General features: G+C 42.6%; 2 protein-coding genes and 1 long non-coding RNA gene across 6 annotated transcripts; 2 read left to right on the forward strand and 1 right to left on the reverse strand.

The window, feature by feature from the left end:
- Positions 1-639: 639 nt before the first annotated feature.
- Positions 640-14,111, reverse strand: LOC133145654 (DNA (cytosine-5)-methyltransferase 3B-like). 3 transcript variants are annotated; one of them, XM_061269320.1, is made up of 22 exons: positions 13,965-14,111; positions 11,477-11,579; positions 8,603-8,747; positions 8,264-8,340; positions 8,058-8,177; positions 7,804-7,944; positions 7,414-7,572; positions 7,226-7,333; positions 6,885-7,026; positions 6,692-6,814; positions 6,384-6,428; positions 6,235-6,314; positions 5,252-5,364; positions 4,717-4,900; positions 4,568-4,652; positions 4,353-4,498; positions 4,173-4,263; positions 2,829-2,977; positions 2,643-2,728; positions 2,486-2,555; positions 2,290-2,408; positions 640-2,057 (listed from the first exon to the last, which is right to left on the reverse strand). In XM_061269320.1, coding segments are annotated over exons 1-22 (2,430 nt in total). In that variant the 5' UTR covers positions 13,967-14,111; the 3' UTR covers positions 640-1,915. The 3 variants fall into 3 exon arrangements, with proteins under 3 accessions (XP_061125304.1, XP_061125296.1, XP_061125287.1); XM_061269312.1 differs by having other exon boundaries at positions 8,603-8,753; XM_061269303.1 differs by having other exon boundaries at positions 4,353-4,652; positions 8,603-8,753.
- Positions 9,002-12,774, forward strand: LOC133145676 (uncharacterized). 2 transcript variants are annotated; one of them, XR_009710962.1, is made up of 2 exons: positions 9,002-9,297; positions 12,453-12,774. It is a non-coding gene; the product is annotated as an uncharacterized LOC133145676 (long non-coding RNA). The 2 variants fall into 2 exon arrangements; XR_009710961.1 differs by lacking the exon at positions 12,453-12,774 and adding an exon at positions 11,410-11,649.
- A 1,266-nt stretch (positions 14,112-15,377) lies between the features above and the next one.
- commd7 (COMM domain containing 7) lies at positions 15,378-18,009 on the forward strand. Its single transcript, XM_061269332.1, has 9 exons — positions 15,378-15,557; positions 15,704-15,757; positions 15,987-16,089; positions 17,005-17,061; positions 17,188-17,225; positions 17,312-17,402; positions 17,511-17,560; positions 17,635-17,683; positions 17,798-18,009. Exons 1-9 carry the CDS (start codon positions 15,477-15,479, stop codon positions 17,872-17,874), a joined length of 600 nt encoding a protein of 199 aa, XP_061125316.1. The 5' UTR covers positions 15,378-15,476; the 3' UTR covers positions 17,875-18,009.
- Positions 18,010-18,587: the final 578 nt, after the last annotated feature.

The raw sequence follows: 18,587 nt of genomic DNA on the forward strand, positions 1-18,587 counted from the left end.
GCCGATACTTATCTAATTTATGAAAAGAAAAATAGCAAAGGTTTTCTTGGACAAATAAAACGATCATTTATTTCCATGTTTTTGAACATAATGCAAAATAAATCCTAAGCTTCAAAAGTCAAGCAAATCGAGTCCCCTCTGGATTCGGTCAAGTGAGTTCCATGCACTCGTACATTTCTGCATTAATTGGCCATACAGCACACTTTGAACTTTTGTAAACTTTCAAATCTTAAAACAGTCTACTGAAACCTAAGGTCGATTTAATAAGCCACGACTCGAGTCTTCCTCTGCAGCAAGCAATTCTTTCCTATACTTGCAGATCAGAGCTGCACAATGGTCAGCAACATTCTTAGGATGAGTGGTGTAAACTCTCGCTATAGAATCCTAAGCCTAGGTGAGGTCACGACCTCAAACAGGCCGCTCCACAAGGCTTGTTGTATTCTGTTGAAGCCATTCACTAGTTGATTTACTTACTATGTGACCTTTGCCCCATCCTCTGTTAGTCTTCAGTTGGCAGGCAGGTGCTCTCAAAGTCTACAAAGATTCTTTAGCATTTAACTGATTTTTCTCCCCTAGTGATGCAGGAAACGTACGTCGTCCGTGGCTCACACTTCCACATCCATCTATTCGTGAGAGAAATTCTGTTTGGATTCAGCTAGAGCTGCCTTTTATTGAAAACAAACCACAGAAGACTTAAGAAAACTACACAAACAGTGCTTTGCCACTAACAGTTTAAATGAGTCACTGTGTACAAAAAAAAAGTAGTATCAAAAATAAGCTAACTTGTTTTATGCTTACTATGAAGTCCTGAAAATGCGAAATAAAAAAAACGTATTTGTAATTTTGTTACAAGAAAGAATTGGAAATTCTATGATATATCTTTAGATTAATATTGCTCTACAAAAAGAAAATCCAAAAGAGCAGGTTGAATCATACAACTAGAACATTTTTATGAGTGAATCATGTAAACAGTTGTTTAGGTCCCTTAAAGATAGAACAACGACACACACACACACACACACACACACACACGGTGAATCGAACATTTTTTTTGTGTTTTCATTCTGAAAACACATTCCAGTGATTATAACTAGAGAAACTTGGGAGATTTTTTTTGAGGTAATATATCTTTGCTTTTGGTAACAGCAAAAAAAATCTTTCACTTATGATACTTATACATAACAAGTACTGAACGTTTCAGCATGGACAACATCATGCTTGTTGGCACGGAATACTGAGTGCTTTTGCCATGACATTACAGCAAACAAAATAAAATAAAAGCAACATTTGGGTCATAAAAACACACAAATGTTGCTTTAGGTTTGCATTGGCTTATTTGAAATATTGTAATGTGGAGGCCTTTCAGGGTAACACGCTAATAACACAATAAAACCTGTTTTGTTTTTTTAAACATCCATCTCTCAGCCACATTAAGATAAACTTTTCCTAACAGCTAACTTAAAAAAAGTGGCTTATGCTTGAGGTTTCTATCTTCCAATGCTTGCTCGAGCTCTTCTCACAAAAACCTAAACTATCCTCAGCATCAACTATAAAAAGTGAACAAAGGGATACTGGCCAAACTAAAGGGTGACGCCAACCTAGTAAAAAAATGACGTTGAAAAACTATTACGCTTATGTTAGGTGCTTTCTATTTCCTGCTAATGAGGTCAAATCGATGACCTGGATATGTTGCCGATGGGTTTTAATTAGCTGGTAACAGGTTGCATCCAAATATCTTGGTAATGGGTGTTGACTATGTGCTGGTGAGGGCACTGTCTATGTGCTGTGAGAGATAGTATCTGTTTGTTGGTCATTCTTTGCAGCTATTTCCTCGTAACATAAAGTTGACTGTTTGCTGGTTCTGGCCTCAACATGATGATGACAGTAGATGGGCCAGGTGGGCTCTTTGTGCTGGTTAGTCACAGGCAAAGAAGTCTTTGAGGGGTGCGAAAAGATGCCTGATGACGGGGACGCTCCAGGACCGGCCTAGGAGTTTCTGCCGAGCACCTCGACCCATGTTGGACACGTCTGTGTAGTGGACTGGGAAGCCGAAGATCCTTAAAGAGTTTTTGTCAACGTTAGAAACCTACATTGTTCCTCTGCAAGGATGAAGCTGCTCATCACAACTAGGGTTGCCGACCATTGCTTTCTGTTTTAGATATAAGTTAATTTTGGTAGTTTAAATAAAACTTCTGGACAGCAACTTTTTCCTGTGTTAGCATCATTCAAAAAATACGTAACTTGAGTTGGCCACCCTAATCAAAGCTCCCATCAAAATGATGTGTTTACCTCTCCAGCTCAGTGCACCATAAGATGTCCTCCTTTCCATTCATCAAGACTGGGAAGTGTTGGTCCTTCCCCTGTTTGATGGAGTTGGAGCGTGTGGTGATGGTGCGCACTTTGCCGAACTGAAAAACAAGACGACGTTTCGTTTTGGGAAGAAAAAAAAAGGAGGGGGGGGTAGTCCCACTTGCTTGATTCTCACCTTTGCAACTCGTCCGTGATCCAGACAGTCCTGGAGCTCCAACTTGTCCATCCCAGAAGCACACAGCGGTCTAGAATGGATACACTCATGTCAATATTACGTATATGCTGAATATTTACAGTATTTGGCCCATCGTTTTCGGAACCTTCTTTCGCACCTGTTCATACCCGGCAGGTTCCCCCAAAAATATCGAGCCCGGTGGGCTGCAGACACTTCAATGGCATCAATCATTACGGGGTTACACTGCAACAAACGCACACATTATATTTCGAAAAAAACAATGTTAGGAATCGTTTTGAACACAGATGGACAACGGCAATGGCGAAGTCAGCCAGGTTCTCACCTCCAGATATCGTGAGATGTCCCTCTTGTCGTTGACGCCCATGGCGACCACATTCTCGAACATCCAGAAGAATGGACGGTTCTCTCCTTCTTTGGGCTTGGCCTCGCTCAGCAGACGGTAAAATTCAAAGAACAACCTCCCTGTGCCTTCTGGAATGACAAAATGAGAACCCAGCTCACGACCACATCGCTGCACCATTCTTAAATCACGTTTGACTTCTTTGAGCAGTGAACACCCAGAATGGATTCAAAGATCAGCATTTACTGATTTTCACTTGATTCCGATTTATGGACAGATCACAGCTGTGTAAAGTGCTGTCGGATGAATCAAAATAAGACAACAGGTTGTGTAACGTGCTACTGCACCTTTTTCTTTGTTTCTGTGTGATGTCACGCAAGTTTGTGCTAGCATGCTATTTAGGCTGCTATGCTAAGCTAATACTGCCCATCGATGGCCCTCAGGTGAAAGTGGTTTGTTTGTGTTGTTGACTACCGTTTTTTTCCATGTATAATGCGCAAAATTTAGCTAATTTATTGTCCTAAAATCTGGGGTGCGCATTATACATGGGTACAAAAAAAAGAAATTTTCTTTTTTTTTAAATCCGGATATGATACGGAGGCCGCCATTACAGATGCGCTTTCTTCTCTGCTGTTCACTTCAAACACACTCCATACGAACACAATGCTCTCGTATCAGACGCTTGCTCGATCACTTGCTCGTTTGCTGTCACAATGTACCCTACACAAATCCGAAACATTTCTTTGCTATCAAGTTTGCTAGCGCATGCGCAGTGATACTGACCGGCAGAATAACATCCGCTTGTTCCCAAAGATGATCTTTTTTCTGAAATAATTTTACGTTCACGGACTTAAGTAGGAGTCAAAATCTGGGTGCGTATTATACATGGGTACAGGCTTTTTCCCAGCATCAACATGCCATTTGTAGGATGCGTATTATACATGGGGGCGCATTATACACGGAAAAAAACGGTAATTGAATTTGTAACACCACTTTATGATTATGTTGATGATTTGGTGGGTTTTCTTTTGTCTGTGTTGCAATAGGCTGGAGTAAATACAGCTAATGAACACCAATAGGTCTTCTTGAAGTTATGCCACTCTGAATATTTGGAGACATAATACAAGCACCCCAGTAAGAACCTGTGTTTTTCTTTCTTCGACCATTTTGGGGCATCAAGAGGAAATTCCCAAATCCTTTTAGAGTGTTGTTAATTACTGGCGGATTTTCGCTGTTGGCAGCATGTGTGTGGCCTTTCGAAACAGCAGGGGTTCCTCACTCTATCTCAAGTACACCATCGTGGTCACGTCATATTTCTCCACTTACCAAAGAGGCCCTTCCTGGCTGGGTTGACGATAGACAAGTCATTACACGGACTTCCACCGATGACCAGATCAAACGGTCCCCATTCCTGAATCTGAGGAAGAGTAGCACCGTGTTCAAAGAAGGTAGGATGAGTTTGAAAGAAGCGGCATCCAACATGCTGTCCAACATTTTGGCCCTCACGTTTTTCCTGGTGATGTTCCGGACGTCATGGACGTAATGGATTTTCCCTTCGTGTCTGACCACGCCGACAGAGATGGAATCCTCGCACACCTCAGACGCCACATACTGGTCCATCTTAAAGCCCAGATCCCTCAAGACCAGGTAACCTGCGAGCATTAATACACAACCGAGGTGATCACTTCGCTCATGAGGCTCTTCTGTAACGCCGCACTTACCGGTGGCGATGCCGTCAAAAAGCGAGAGGACTCGGATCGGTCGCCTTTGTTCTGCCGGGACTGCCGGGTAAATCTTTGGTGTCTCCTGGAAGGTCAGTCAGCGAGTTAACAAGTGCTCGATTTCAATCTTGCGTCGTAATGCAACTCACAAACTCTTGTCCTTTGTCGTTGCCAAAGAACTCCTGCAGCTTGACGCTCCAGTCGTGGCGCCGCTTGAGGACACCGTACGTTAGCAGCGGCTGGCACATGTAGCAGCGCCAAGGGTCCAGGAAGCGGGCATTGTTTGATGCGCCATGGTGTACCAGGATGTCGAGACAGTCCACACAGAAACACCTGCAGTATTGTATTGTATTGTTGGGATTGTTGTGTTTTCATCGAATATCAATATCTTGGTCTTAAGATGCACACACACAAAAAAATGGGTACCGTAATTTTCGGACTATAAGTCGCGTTTTTTTTGTGGGGGGGGGGGACTTATACTCAGGAGTGACTTATATACATATATGTCTTTTTTCACTTTTTTGGGCATTTTATGGCTGGTGCGACTTATACACCGGAGCGACTTATAGTCCGAAAATTACGGTAAGTAAAATCGGCTGGCTCCTCTCAGTTGTAGGTGGATGTTTTTGCACGTAAACACATCTGTAAGGCAGGTGAATATTATTTGGTGTGCGGGTAACCTGCCTGCAGCAGTTGGCATTGCCGCACAGCAGAACCTCTCGGCCGCCGCAGCAGACGGTGCAGTAGGACTGGTAGCCGTCGTCGTCATACATGTAGGATGTCTCCAAGTACACATCCTACACAGAAGTCCACTCGGGTTAGCTTCACTTGATCGCTAGCATTTGAGATGGATTACGTTTTTGTCCACAAAGGATGTGGATTGGGATTTTGTACAACTGAATGTATATTTGTGTCCATAGAGCCATTGAAAAACCACCACAGCTGCATCATAAGAAGAAGAAGAAGAAAAAGATAACAAGAAGATAAGTGCGTAATGATGTCAGCTTCCCATGCTAGCCTGACCGCTAGTTTATGTTTTGCGTGGTTGCTGCTGCATATTATATTATATTATATTATATTATATTATATTATATTATATTATATTATATTATATTATATTATATTATATTATATTATATTATATTATATTATATTATATTATATTATATTATATTATATTACCGTAAATTCCGGACTATAAACCGCACCAGCTGAAATTGGGGGATATTTTAGTTTTTTTCTTATATAAACCGCATCGGACTATAAACCGCACATGCACACGCGTTTTTTTACAAAGAAAGACCGTTCACAGGAAGCCTTTTTAAAGTTTTTATAACATACTTTAACATGTCTTTCTCAACATTGCCTGTGACAAAGGGTTTAGAGCCCTTCGACGCAGGTCACCTAGCGTGCATTCCTACTAAAGCTCATAATAGTCACAAGCAACACAGCCAGAATAAGCAGCAGCCATAGTAGTGTTTCAAAATAGTATTTTTCTTGTTGTTTTTTTCTTCAAGATACCACCGTGTATAAAAGTGATCAAGTCATCACGAAAAAAAATCCTCATATAAGCCGCACCTGACTATAAGCCGCAGGGTTCAAAATTTTGGAAAAAAGTCGCGGCTTATAGCCCGGAATTTACGGTATATTATATGATATTATATTACCTTGCATGTTTGGCACAAGCCTCCTTCAAAGAGCGGGTGGAAAGTTGCTGCTCTCATCTTGCCACACGAGAGACAGAACTCTGACGCACACAAAGCCTCTCCATAAGCAGGGCAGGATAGAAAGTGTGTCAAGTGAGAGAATGGTTTACCTTCGATACTTCGTTTATTATTCAGGACTTCATTGACCATTTGTTCTGGAAGGAGCACAAACACGACAATGAGACCCTGTCAAGTGTGCGGGCCGAGCAATATTAAAACATCCCGATTTTATTTTCACAAAAATCCCATTTCTAATTGGAATCTTTTCTCCACTTCACTTTCAAAACGTTCTTAAACTAGCGGCAGGGATGCCGTTTCAATTCCTAAATTCAAAGAAGGAAAAATCGACTTCACAATAATAAATCATTTCGAATCAATCATGGAATTGGACCCCGAGAGATGAAAAGGAATCATTTACCTCTGCTGTACGACTCCTCCGGCCCAGGCTTGTTCTTGCACACGCTCAGTTTGGGCTTCTTGGCACTGGGCGGATACTCGGGCAGTGAGACGTCCAGGACCTGTATGTCGAGCACGGCACTATCTGCACGCACACACACACACACGGTCTAGTCACGCCACCAGGACCCGCTGGCCCATCGACATCTGCTCACCAGCGCTCGGTGTGGGTTTGAGCCCCTCTTGGCCTTTTGGCAGGAAGCCTTCCTGGGCCCAGTCCATTAACGGCTTGATTTGCTCGTCGGGATTGTCGGACTCACAGGGGGGGAATTTCTTGCCAGCCCGAATACTGGCCATCTGGACCGTAAGGACCCAAACACAGCATCCAATCATCTCCTGAATGCGCCGCTTGCAAGTGTATCGTAAGCAGCGAGTATGCTAAATTAGCTGGTTAGCATAGAGCTCATTAGCAGGTTTTACACTAATCTCATGTGCACCCAAAATCTTAACGTTTGGAGAAACAACAAAGAGATTCCTGTCTATAAGTGAGGTTCACCTCCAGAGCTTGGAAGATGGCCCTGCGATAGGACGCCAGTTTGGTGTAAGACGCCTGATTGAAGAACTTGTCAAAGGCAGTGATGGAATCCAGCTTGTCGGCGGAGACCTGCAAAGACACGAACGAAGAGGGTCAGTCCAGTCGGCTGCTGTCAGGAGCGTTGGGAGCTCGCATCTTGCGCTCCTCACCTCGGAGAACTTCCCATCCCCGAACCACTGCAGCCACCTCATGCCGGGGTTGGCTTGCCGTTTGCCGGTCGCGCGCCAGGTCACCACCATGCCGGGCCACCAGGAGAAGCCTTTGATCTTTCCCCAAACTAGCTCACCAACGTTGAAGCCCTTGTTGTCCTGCAGACACCCAGAAGTTCATGTACGGTCTTCTAAAAGCAGAGGAACGAATTGAATTCCTTTCATCAAAAGATTCACTGCCTGGTCGTCAAGTGGAATTCAATCATTGACTGCCACCCACGAATATATTTGTCAAGTCGTGACCTGAGTTTGGCCCATCTGTGAGGCATCTCACAGTGGGATGAGTGAGGTCTCCTGTCTGGAGCCCACATCCCTCGATCACGTCCTTACGTTATATTCGACGTGAGCGTCGCAAGCGGACGCGTTGGTGCCACTGCTTCGGGCCGAGTCTTTGGAGTCGTTCTCCGACAAGTCGGGACGCGGCACCTCGGGGACCTCCTTGGGTGAGAATGCTCGCGAAGCTCTGCCACACTGATGGAGGAAGACAAGAGTGAGGAACATCTCCGCCAGATTCTTGTATCCCAGCACAGGCATTTTGCACCACTGATGAAAGTTCTTTTTTCTATTCTAGTTGGTATTCTCACCATAGTGGCCATGAGCTCATGTTTTCGTGTCTGTCTGCGAGGTTTGGCGTGTGGCATGAGACCGGCCTGGAAGATGGTTCGGGCAAGCGGCCTCTCTCTCAAAGCCAGATGAGTCTTGCTCTGAACGCACAAAGAACACGTGTCGGTTGATGCAAATTCAGCGTCGCTTTAGGCAGATTTGTTCCGTCCGCTTACGCCCGCCATACTTTACTATACGGGTCCCAGGTCCCATGCTCGCCCTCGGACCTCTTCCTGGTCCCTCTTTCCACATTCACGCTATCGTCTGAGGAGGCAAAGAAATGGAATTGAAAGAATAAGGAACGAATTACAATGAAATAAATTGAAATACATTTTAAAAAACAATACCAAATCAATCGAAATAAACACAAATGAGATTACAATGAGATTCAAACAGATCATTATAAAGTGTAACAAACTGAAAACAGAATAGAATAACATCATTTATTTGGAATCACAGCAATGAATTGAAAACAAATTCAATTAAATCTGAACCCAAATAATGTCATCAAAATGATTTCATATACCTCGAGGTGACGAGGCACCCGCGTTCTGTTTCGGGCTGAAGGGCGACGGTGGCTCGGCCCCTGCCAGCGGGCTGTTCTCACTGGTCATCTCCACGCCGCTGTCATTCTCCAACAGGCCTTCGGGCGGTGGCGGGCTGACCTCCGCCTTGGGCAGTGCAAAAAATAAATAAATAAATACATATCCCATTATCTGCATATAAGCGCTGTCTAATAAACGACACACGATTCGATATTTACTCCAGTACGTGTAACGAGGAATAATAAAAGGACAATGTGAAAAGCAGCCAGAAAGGTTGTCAGCATTGGATGTAGTGGGAAAAAAAAAAGCGTCAAGTCGTAACTCCTGGATGTTTTTTAACGAGTCTTTCATTATATCCTTTCGAAATGAAGTTCCTACAATGTATTAGGTAGGGCCAAAGGTGATGAGGTACAAACATGTTTTAGCTTGAAGAGAGAGGCATGCTAAGAAAGAGCCGCGACTCAGGAATGTGATCTCGGTAAGTTAAGCGGAACAATTTGGTTTGGCTGCATGCGCGATGACACATCCGACGTGATGGTCGGTCGAGCGCTACACTGAGGAACAGAGGAATCCTTGGGGGGTTTGATGGATGCGGGGAAGACATTCTTGAGGAACGCCTCCGAATATTTCAGAAGACACTTCCATATCTGATTGGGACAACTAGACAGAAGCACAGGTGCAGTCAGATTTTTCCACAGATTCATCGCTTGATATCATGACAGTTAGCATGTTAGCATTGAATCAACTGGCATGGCTATCAACTCTGCCATCTTGCTATTTGTGGTTCTTGATCTATATTTTTTTTCATTTGAACTTAAAAAGATTTGTGTGCAGAAAATGATTGTCAACATCAAGTGTCTTCTTTTGAGAACATAGTAAAGATCTGTTTTGAAAAAAAAGATCTTTAAGTTTTCAAGGGTGATACTCCGTAGGTGGTCTATTCAAGACAGGTTGGGTTGAACCTTTCGGGTATGGGGTAAACTGGGTCTTTAGGAGAACGAAATTGAACGGCCAACTCAATGTAAAGTACCGTTTTTTTCCATGTATAATGCGCAAAATTTAACTAATTTATTGTCCTAAAATCTGGGGTGCGCATTATACATGGATGGGTACAAAAAAAAAAAAAATTTAATCCGGATATGATACGGAGGCCGCCATTACAGATGCGCTTTCTTCTCTGCTGTTCACTTCGAACACAATGCTCTCGTATCAGACGCTTGCTCGAGCACCTGCTCGTTTGCTGTCTGTCACAATGTACCCTACACAAATCCGAAACATTTCTTCGCTATCGTGATACTGACCGGCAGAATAACATCCGGTTGTTCCCAAAGATGATCTTTTTTCTGAAATAATATTACGTTTACGGATTTAGTAGGAGTCAAAATTTGGGTGCGTATTATACATGGGCACAGGCTTTTTTCCAGCATCGACATGCCATTTTTAGGGTGCGTATTATACATGGGGGCGCATTATACATGGGAAAAAACGGTATATATTTGATCAACTTATATGTTCCTAAAATATTTACACGATTTACCTCTCTTAATGGAATTTTCCATGAATTCGACATTTGAAATAGATTTGAAAATGTCTCATACCGCCCTGGAGTGCCCCCATTTGAGAACCCATGTGTTTGCAGTTGATTTATTCTCAATCTAAACCTCAGGGCATAAGATGAAATTCCTATTTCCTACTCGTTCATTGACATCTGCAAAAAAGACACATTTGACAGAAGCTGTGGCCAAACATTGGCAGCACGTCACTGCAAGTAAACCGCAGTCAACTTGGGAGGTGCTTCCCGCCGTCTCAGAAGGTGTTCCAAGTGGGTCACGTGATTAGACTTGCAGCCGAGGTTATTCCTCGGATCCTGAGGAGGAATCATTCCAAGTAGCGTGCGATGCTAACTCAACCCGGTGGGTGACATGTCCTGTGACTGCAAAGAAGCCGCTACTAGGGATATTCGAAATTTTGGCTCGAATTTATAATTCACGCTAACCTTCGACAGGTGAACTTAATTTGACTTGCTATAAACCTTTGAAGTTGACTGTTTCACAACATGCTGTTCTTTCACAATGGGCGAAATGTCAAAAAAGCCCAACCGCTTGATCCATGTTTCACCACATTAGTCGAGATTTTACATTTGAGGGCTGTTGACAGCAGGAAACCAATGGGAGCAGATGGTGAAAGAAAGGAAGCAGACCCCGGCTAACCCTAACCCTTCCATACTGAAGTGATTTACGAGAGTGAAAAAGAGGAACAAACGCCAACGGCTATCGCAAAAATGTACTGTGTGAAGCCTTAAAGCCGGGCCGTCAAAAGTCATTTTTGTCGCGGGCCGCATTGTAGTTCCGGAGGGCCGTTACGACTGTCAACGCGTATATTATATACAGTACAGGTTACACAACAAAGGGATGAATAATGAGCTTTGAAAGCAGACCCAAGTAAAAATTGTTCAAATATTTCAAAAGGATGCACGGTAATCAATATTGCTAGCATTATCTGTATTTTTTTTAAAGTGAAGACAATTTGCAATTTTAGGATTGACACATGAAGTCAATGCGCAATTTGAGTTCTGCTCGAAATACGGAACAAGACGTAAAAAGCTTGAGCAGGTTTCGAGCTAAATGTTAGCAAAGCTACGGATAGCCTTTTAGCATTTTGGGACTGTTACCAGAAAAAGCATCTGAGGGTAGGACAAATGGGAATCTTAGTGCTTTTTCAGGTCGCTAAATTGGTATACTAACGAGGTCACCGCTGATGACAATTACACTTGTGTACTGTTATGCAGATGAGGGAGCAGTGCCACTTGGCTTCACGCCAGCCTGAATGCAATGCGGACTATATGGCAGACTCACCATGGAGGCCATGTTGTTGCCGGTCTCCATGGCCACAGCAGAGTATTGATCCGAGGGCATGGCTGTCGCTGTGGCCGATGGTGGTGACGACCCCTTCTCAAACCTGTCAGTCAAGCAATCAAACCAGTCAAAAGTATTGAACGTAGCCGTCAAAATAAACATTTGAAATGTGACTGAATTGATGATGTCAAATATGTATACGATAATTCAATATGTAAATGATAGCATTCAAGTTTTTTTTTTTTTTATATCTGTTTAAATCATTTTTTTCCCCTTTCTGGTGCATTTAATAATTATTTCTATCTCTAATTTCCTGACACAGCAACATGCAAAACCAATAGGACATTGGCATTGGTACTTTTATTCATTCATTTATTCAAAAAAATTACTATTTTATGAATGAAATGAAACAAATACATCATTATTCAATGAACTAACTAACTAACTGACTAACTAACTAACAAAATATCAAATTTTAATGAATGAATTGGCATTTTAATAATGACTATTACTTATATTTAAGTGTGAAAGGCCGCATGAGTTTAGCGACTCTGGTCTGTACTTTTAGCATTGGCAAAAGTGACCCGTTGACTTGAAGAAATCCAGGAAACAAGCGCTGACACGCCGAAATGAACCATTGATAAAACAAAAGAAAAATCCACAAACACACCATCGTGTGTGCGTTCGTGCCACATTCTTCTTTGCATTGTGCGAGGATTAATTACATTCAGCCTGCATGCACATGAGAAGCATATGTCAACACTTGACTTTGTGTGTGTGTGTGTGTGTGTGTGTAGACGTGTGTGTGTGTGTGTGCATGTATGTGTAATTTTTTTGTGGAACCTCAAACTATCCTCTTGTCACTCATCTATTCGCTGCTTTTGCAAAAGAAATAAAAAAAATACTTTTGAGCCATCTTGTGGAATCGATTGTTTGGTCAAAGTACAGAGTTATAATTTTGTACTTTTTTCAAAAGGAGTGGCCGCAACAAGTTGGAGAGGCCAAGGAAGGATGGAGGACGAAGAGGGGCCCATCAAGGGATGGGGGGCATCCATAGAAAGGGAATGGGGGGGGGGCCCACATCAAAGTTTGCTGGCTGGAGATTATGGAGGCGATTGTTCACTTCCTAAACGTGAGGGCGTGTGTGCACAATTCAATTTGTGTGTGTGTGTGTGTGTGTCAGGGGGGCTTGGGTTCTTGTTGGGGCCACATTCCTCATCAGCCATGTACTTTGGGATCACTTTATGGTCGGTCAACTCCACAAAATGGCAGACATTCTTCATGCAGGCGTGCCACGTGACTCTGCCGAGCAAAAAACGTACTTCCTGCATCTGTGTCACATGGGCGTGAAGCCCCGCCCCTTTTACACACACTTAAATCTCATTTAGCTGAGGTTGAAAAAAGAAATTGGATGTATTTGTAGTTGGCCATGTGTCTACTCTATTTTAACCACTATTTTAATGAGGAACAATAGCAGTTGATAATATACTGCATAAAAACAGTGTAATTACATATAATTCTGTCACACTGCATTCATTGAATTACGATTGTGCTACCTCTTCTAGTGTGCCCATGTTGGCCACCTCGGCTTAATAAGACAGATAGTACACAGATATGCTGTTCATTGAGACACATCAGCTCTTCTGACCTCGTCAGTGCAACACTAATATTAGTTGTTCTTTGCAGAGGATATGATTGCGTTATCTATCCTGCAAGGTTAGCGACAAGGTTTAGAGCACAAAAAAAAAAAAATTAACATTAGGCTAGCAGATGAAAATATATATCATTCTCTTTATTTTATGTTTACTTAAAGTGTAAACAATAAACAGACGAAGGGGGGGGGGGGAATTGTTATTGTGAAAACAGTTAAGTACACTGGCAGCATATTTGAAGTTGTTTCCAAAGTAGCCTTGTACATGATATTTGCAAACCACAAGATACATTGGGTCGGTCGTTTTCAATCTTTGCTTTAGTAAAACATAGATGAACACCATGTTTTTAAATCTGCGACTGTCTTCCAACTTTCTTGTCATAAAGACAACAATGAGAAAAAAATGGTCCTACCACCGAGCGCGAGTGACTACAATAATTAAGACGAAGTATAAAATTCAGAACATCAAATAGACCCGGGGCCCATCCATTTTTTTTTCTTTTTTTTTCTGCTGTTTCAAATTTGGCCCCTTGTGCACAAGTTTGCCTGCCCGTGCTCCACTCTGGCCAATTGTACCAAATACAGCGTGGAATTGCTTCCTCAAGTTGCGCCACACAAGTTTTCGGTCTTAGTTTAGAAAAGCAGCGAGCGCACCAAGAACATGTCGGAAGAGCTTTCGACGCGTACACGTGCGGGTGTGTACATGTATCCCAATGTGCACAATGCATGCATGAATGCAAGCAAGCAAGCAAGCAACAATTGTCGTAACGCGACAATTACACGACAACAGTCAGGTTGACATTATCATGAATATATGAGAGTTGGTGGAAAACTTACATAAGCAGGAAGAAAAGCCTTGCGTTTTCTCGCAAGTCAACGTTGTAGTGCTGCACGAGTTGATCACGCAGTGGGAACTCTCTCTCTCTCTTTCTCTCTCTCTCTCTCTTTCTCTTCTCTCTCTCTCTCTCTCTCTCTCTCTCTCTCTCTCTCTCTCTCTCTCTCTCTCTCTTCTCTCTTCTCTCTCTCTCTCTCTCTCTCTCTCTCTCTCTCTCTCTCTCTCTCTCTCTCTCTCTCTCTCTCTCTCTCTCTCTCTCTCTCTCTCTCTCTCTCTCTCTCTCTCTCTCTCTCTCTCTCTCTCTCTCTCTCTCTCTCTCTCTCTCTCTCTCTCTCTCTCTCTCTCTCTCTCTCTGCCTTGCTTTGAGTAATGAGTACCCGCCTCAGCAGAACCAACTTCTTCGCCACCTCCTCCGTGACAGGCAGGCGGGCTCGGGCAGGCGGGCTGGGGCAGGCGGGGCGTCCTCTCGTCTCTTGCTGGAAAAGCCAACCCGCCGCAGGTGAACTTTCTGGCCTCGGGTTACGCCAGGTGTGGTGGAATTTTTGTGTTCACTGCTCAAGCGGACAGGTTGGGCAGGAAGTAGATGAGGTTAAAAAAAATTCATGTATTTGTAAAATAGGTCTTTGTTTTTCTAAATTGTAATATGTATAATATCTTATACATACATACATCTTCCCTAGAAACACACTTCAACGTTTACATGCTATTAGTAAGGTCACCAATATTGCGTGATTAATGACTAATAAGTTGTCGCAGTCGTGCCCCCAAAACCCGACACAATTTTGTAAATAAGAAAGAATCAACAGTTTCTGTTGTTGCTATATATTCATTTTATTCCCAGGGTCTGTCACGGAGCAGACAACATGTTGAGCTGCTAGCGGTTGTACTAACTAATTAATAAATCTGTTATTACAAGAGCATTACTTTTGATTGGGTTTCCCAGACAAGGAAAAAGTGCTGTCAAAAAGTCCAGCTTTTACCGGGAATCAAATTAGTCTGAGTCGTTTGAAAAGACCACCTCGGCGTTGCATGTGTGCTTCTTTTTATTTCATGGACGAAGCACGACTCAACACTCGCAATAAATTTTGTGCTAATGAGCTTGCATGAAACTACTGGAAAGATGATGATGAGTGCCACAATCACATTGTGTATTGTTTACGTGTGTGTGCCACACTTTTGTGTACTATGCTGGTCAAGTCAGAGGTAAATTAGTAGGAAATTAGTAATAACGTGCATATATTTTGTGAATTCCAATACAATTGGATATGATAACATAACAATATGATTCTAGAATTTCAAATTCAACATTCTCATTTGCCCACCCCCCCGAAGAAGTTTAAACATGATGCCGTTCAATTACTTTGACACATCCAATATGGCGACGCAAATTGAGGCACAATAAGGAGCGCGTGCATGTCCCGAATCGCACGTGGTTAACCCGGAAGTGGAACCGACAAGCTTCTTGAATCTTTTCCGGGTTCGCGGTGACGTCAAACATCTAGTGTCTTCGAAAGATGCAGCTTCACTTCACTCAAGATGTTTTACCGCATTCTGTCAGCGGTGACTTCCACAACCTCAACAAATTCAACGAGCAGGTAAAAGTGTGCGACATGTTAGCGGACGCCTGGCTCGTTTTGCTGAAGCTTTAAGAAGCTAGCGAATGATATCGAATGACATCATGAGACCTTCTGCCAAAGCTTGACAAACGTTGATCGAATATTATGTTGTTGGTGGTTCACAGCAATTTCTACGTCTGGTGGAAATCCTCTTCCACTTTTTGTTAGAGCCTAAAGAGGTAAGCACGCACGCACGCACGCCAAAAGATGCTTGCACAATTTGTTGTGTTTGATGTTTGTTGAAATCTAGTCAATGGTTACTGGATATGGGCAACTTCGAAAGTATATTGTGATTTATTTTGCACCTTTCATGCAAGCCACGGTTGCTTCTCGAACATTTGACACCAAAGTACCACCTATGAAAATATATTGTAAATAATTGTGTTTGTGTACGTGTGCACAATGGAGACAGAGAAGATGATGCAGCAGCTGAGTGACTTTGCAAGTGAACACAGGATGAGTGCAGGCCCGCTCAAGAACCTCATGAAGAGCGTCATCCTTGTGCCACAGGGTGACCTTGCACACACACACGCACACACACACACACTGCATAATAAAATATAGCAAAACCAGGTTCCAGGGTCGAACACAAAAAAAAGGAGTCATATGACCACACTGAAAAGATAAACAACTCAAAGCAATTAGGAAAAAAACGTTTTTTAGAATAATAAAAATATGCAACTTGTGTCCAAATTGACGCTTTTACTTTTGATCATTTGTCTTTGAATCTTTTTCCCTTAAAAAGAAGAAATAACTTTTGTCCTTTCAAATATTTTTGAACATTTTTCTATGAACTTGATTGTCATATATTTACAGCTTAAATCTCGACAGTATGCGACTTGATCCTTCTAAACCACAGGTGTCAAAGTCAAGGCCCGGCCGGGGGCCAGATAGGGCCCGCCACATCATTTGATGTGGCCCGTGAAGACAAGTTGTGTATCAATTCGGGTGTCATTACTAGAATTGCAAATTGTCTTCACATTCAATAATATCTTTTTTTTCTTTAATATTTGACCAGTTTGTACTCGTCTGATTTGAAAACGAGTTATTTGTCAGTTTGTTTTGTAGCTTTTACTGTGTATAATATGAGGTGCTCGTATATTGATTTGGGTTGAAAGTCATAATGGCCCTCCGAAAGAAGCTACTACAATGCGGCCCGCAAAACAAATGAGTTTGACCCCCCTGTTCTAAAGTATGACTTAAAATGTCAAAAAATATACTACTTCATTCTTCTACATTACAAATAAGATGTCAAAAATACAACTATTCTAATATTATGACTCTTCTATCAAAATTCTGTAATGAAAATATTCTTCATTCTTGTAAATATACTTCTTGTAATATTGTGAATATATTCTAAATAAAAAAAATGACTACTTTATCCTCAAAAGGTTGACTTTTCTTTCCGTCTGCGTTTCCTATTCAGGTGCGATTAAGAAAAAGCTGACTGGTGAGCAGCTAAAAGAAGATCTGCAAACTTTAGGTAGGTTCATGGAATTGATCTTTCTGTTGTGCCTACCTTGGCCACCAGATGGCAGTATAAAACGTCAGGCGGACACAAGCCAAGAAAAATGCTCAAGGCACGACTGGATACTTTTTTTTTTTGCAGGACTTCAAGAGGACAAGGCTGGTCACTTTTCGCAACAGGTCTCACCGTTTCCTCCTCACGGCCATTGTGTATTTTCTTTGCTCCTCAGCCCCTCCCACTAACAGCCGTCCGTCCTATCTTGCAGTGGGCAGAGCATCGTGCGGCGCTGTGCAGACTGGCCGTGCGACAAACGCTGACTGTCAACCGCCTGCTGGATATGGAATGGAAGTTTGGCGGTGAGATGAAGCACAATCATATTTACGAGACGAACATTATTTAAATGATTGCGTGTGGTTATACAGCTCAGACTTTTAATATGTGTTCTAACATTTGTGACACCATAGTGACTGTCGGCACGAGCGAAGTCAACAAAATGAGCAACATCTTTTTACAGGTAACAACAACACACACACACACACACAGTTTGTCTTGGATGCCAAATAGTCTCTTTGGCTTCCTTGGTTGCAGCTCAAACTAGTCGTCCAGAAGGGGAATTCCACGGAAAACCTCTACATGGGTAAGTCATCGGGCCTGGTTGAGAATAGATGGCAATTTGGGGGGGATTATTGGAGAACAAGAAACTAAGTGCATTGTGGGTAGTTCAAATCTCACTTTTCTCTGGATGTTTCAGAGTTGACGCTCCCGCAGTTTTACAACTTCCTGCATGAGATGGAGAGAGCCAAAGCCAGCATGGACTCTTTTAGCTGAGTGTGTGTGTGTGTGTTTTCTCTCTTAGCCTTTTGTATGTATGTATTTGTGTGTGTGTTTGGCTGTTTGGGCACAATTGCCACTTTTGCACAAGCCATGACACATTTCAATAAAGATGTCCATACATCATCTGGACCACTTGTCCTTGTGGGCGTCTTTGAACATTTGTGATTAAAAACAGTTTTAACAGTGGTTAAATGTGGGCAAAAGAATCACAAATTCTTTAGAAAAACATTTGACAGATCCTTTTGTTGTCTAATCTTTATTTTGGACTTTGTTTAAAAAATGGGGGCGTGTCGTTATGAAAACCTGCCATGTGTCACAATTATAAATTACCATTTAATTTGGTTAAAAATAGAATTGTTTTTATATGTTGCATGAAAGCGCCAATAACAAACCCAAAAGAATAGTGATACCATTTAGGTCAGGGGTCACCAAACTACGGCCCGCGGGCCGGATACGGCCCACGGGACCGTTTAATCCGGCCCGCCAACCCTGAACAAATTGTATTATTAAACTTTTTTTTTTTTTTTTTGCTCATTTTGCCTGCAATGACTGCGTTTGCCCAGTAGATGGGGAAGCGCTCGCCTGCGCATTTACTACCGGAAGCCGTGTCAGAAAGCTCGGTGCACACTCACAAGCGCGTGCGTGTACGGACATGGCGCACTCGCGCTCTATTTGTATCAGTCCCGAATTTAGAGCGTGGGCTGTGA

This window comes from Syngnathus typhle, linkage group LG2, assembly GCF_033458585.1.
Source record: "Syngnathus typhle isolate RoL2023-S1 ecotype Sweden linkage group LG2, RoL_Styp_1.0, whole genome shotgun sequence".
In the NCBI taxonomy this organism is placed as follows: Eukaryota; Metazoa; Chordata; class Actinopteri; order Syngnathiformes; family Syngnathidae; genus Syngnathus; species Syngnathus typhle.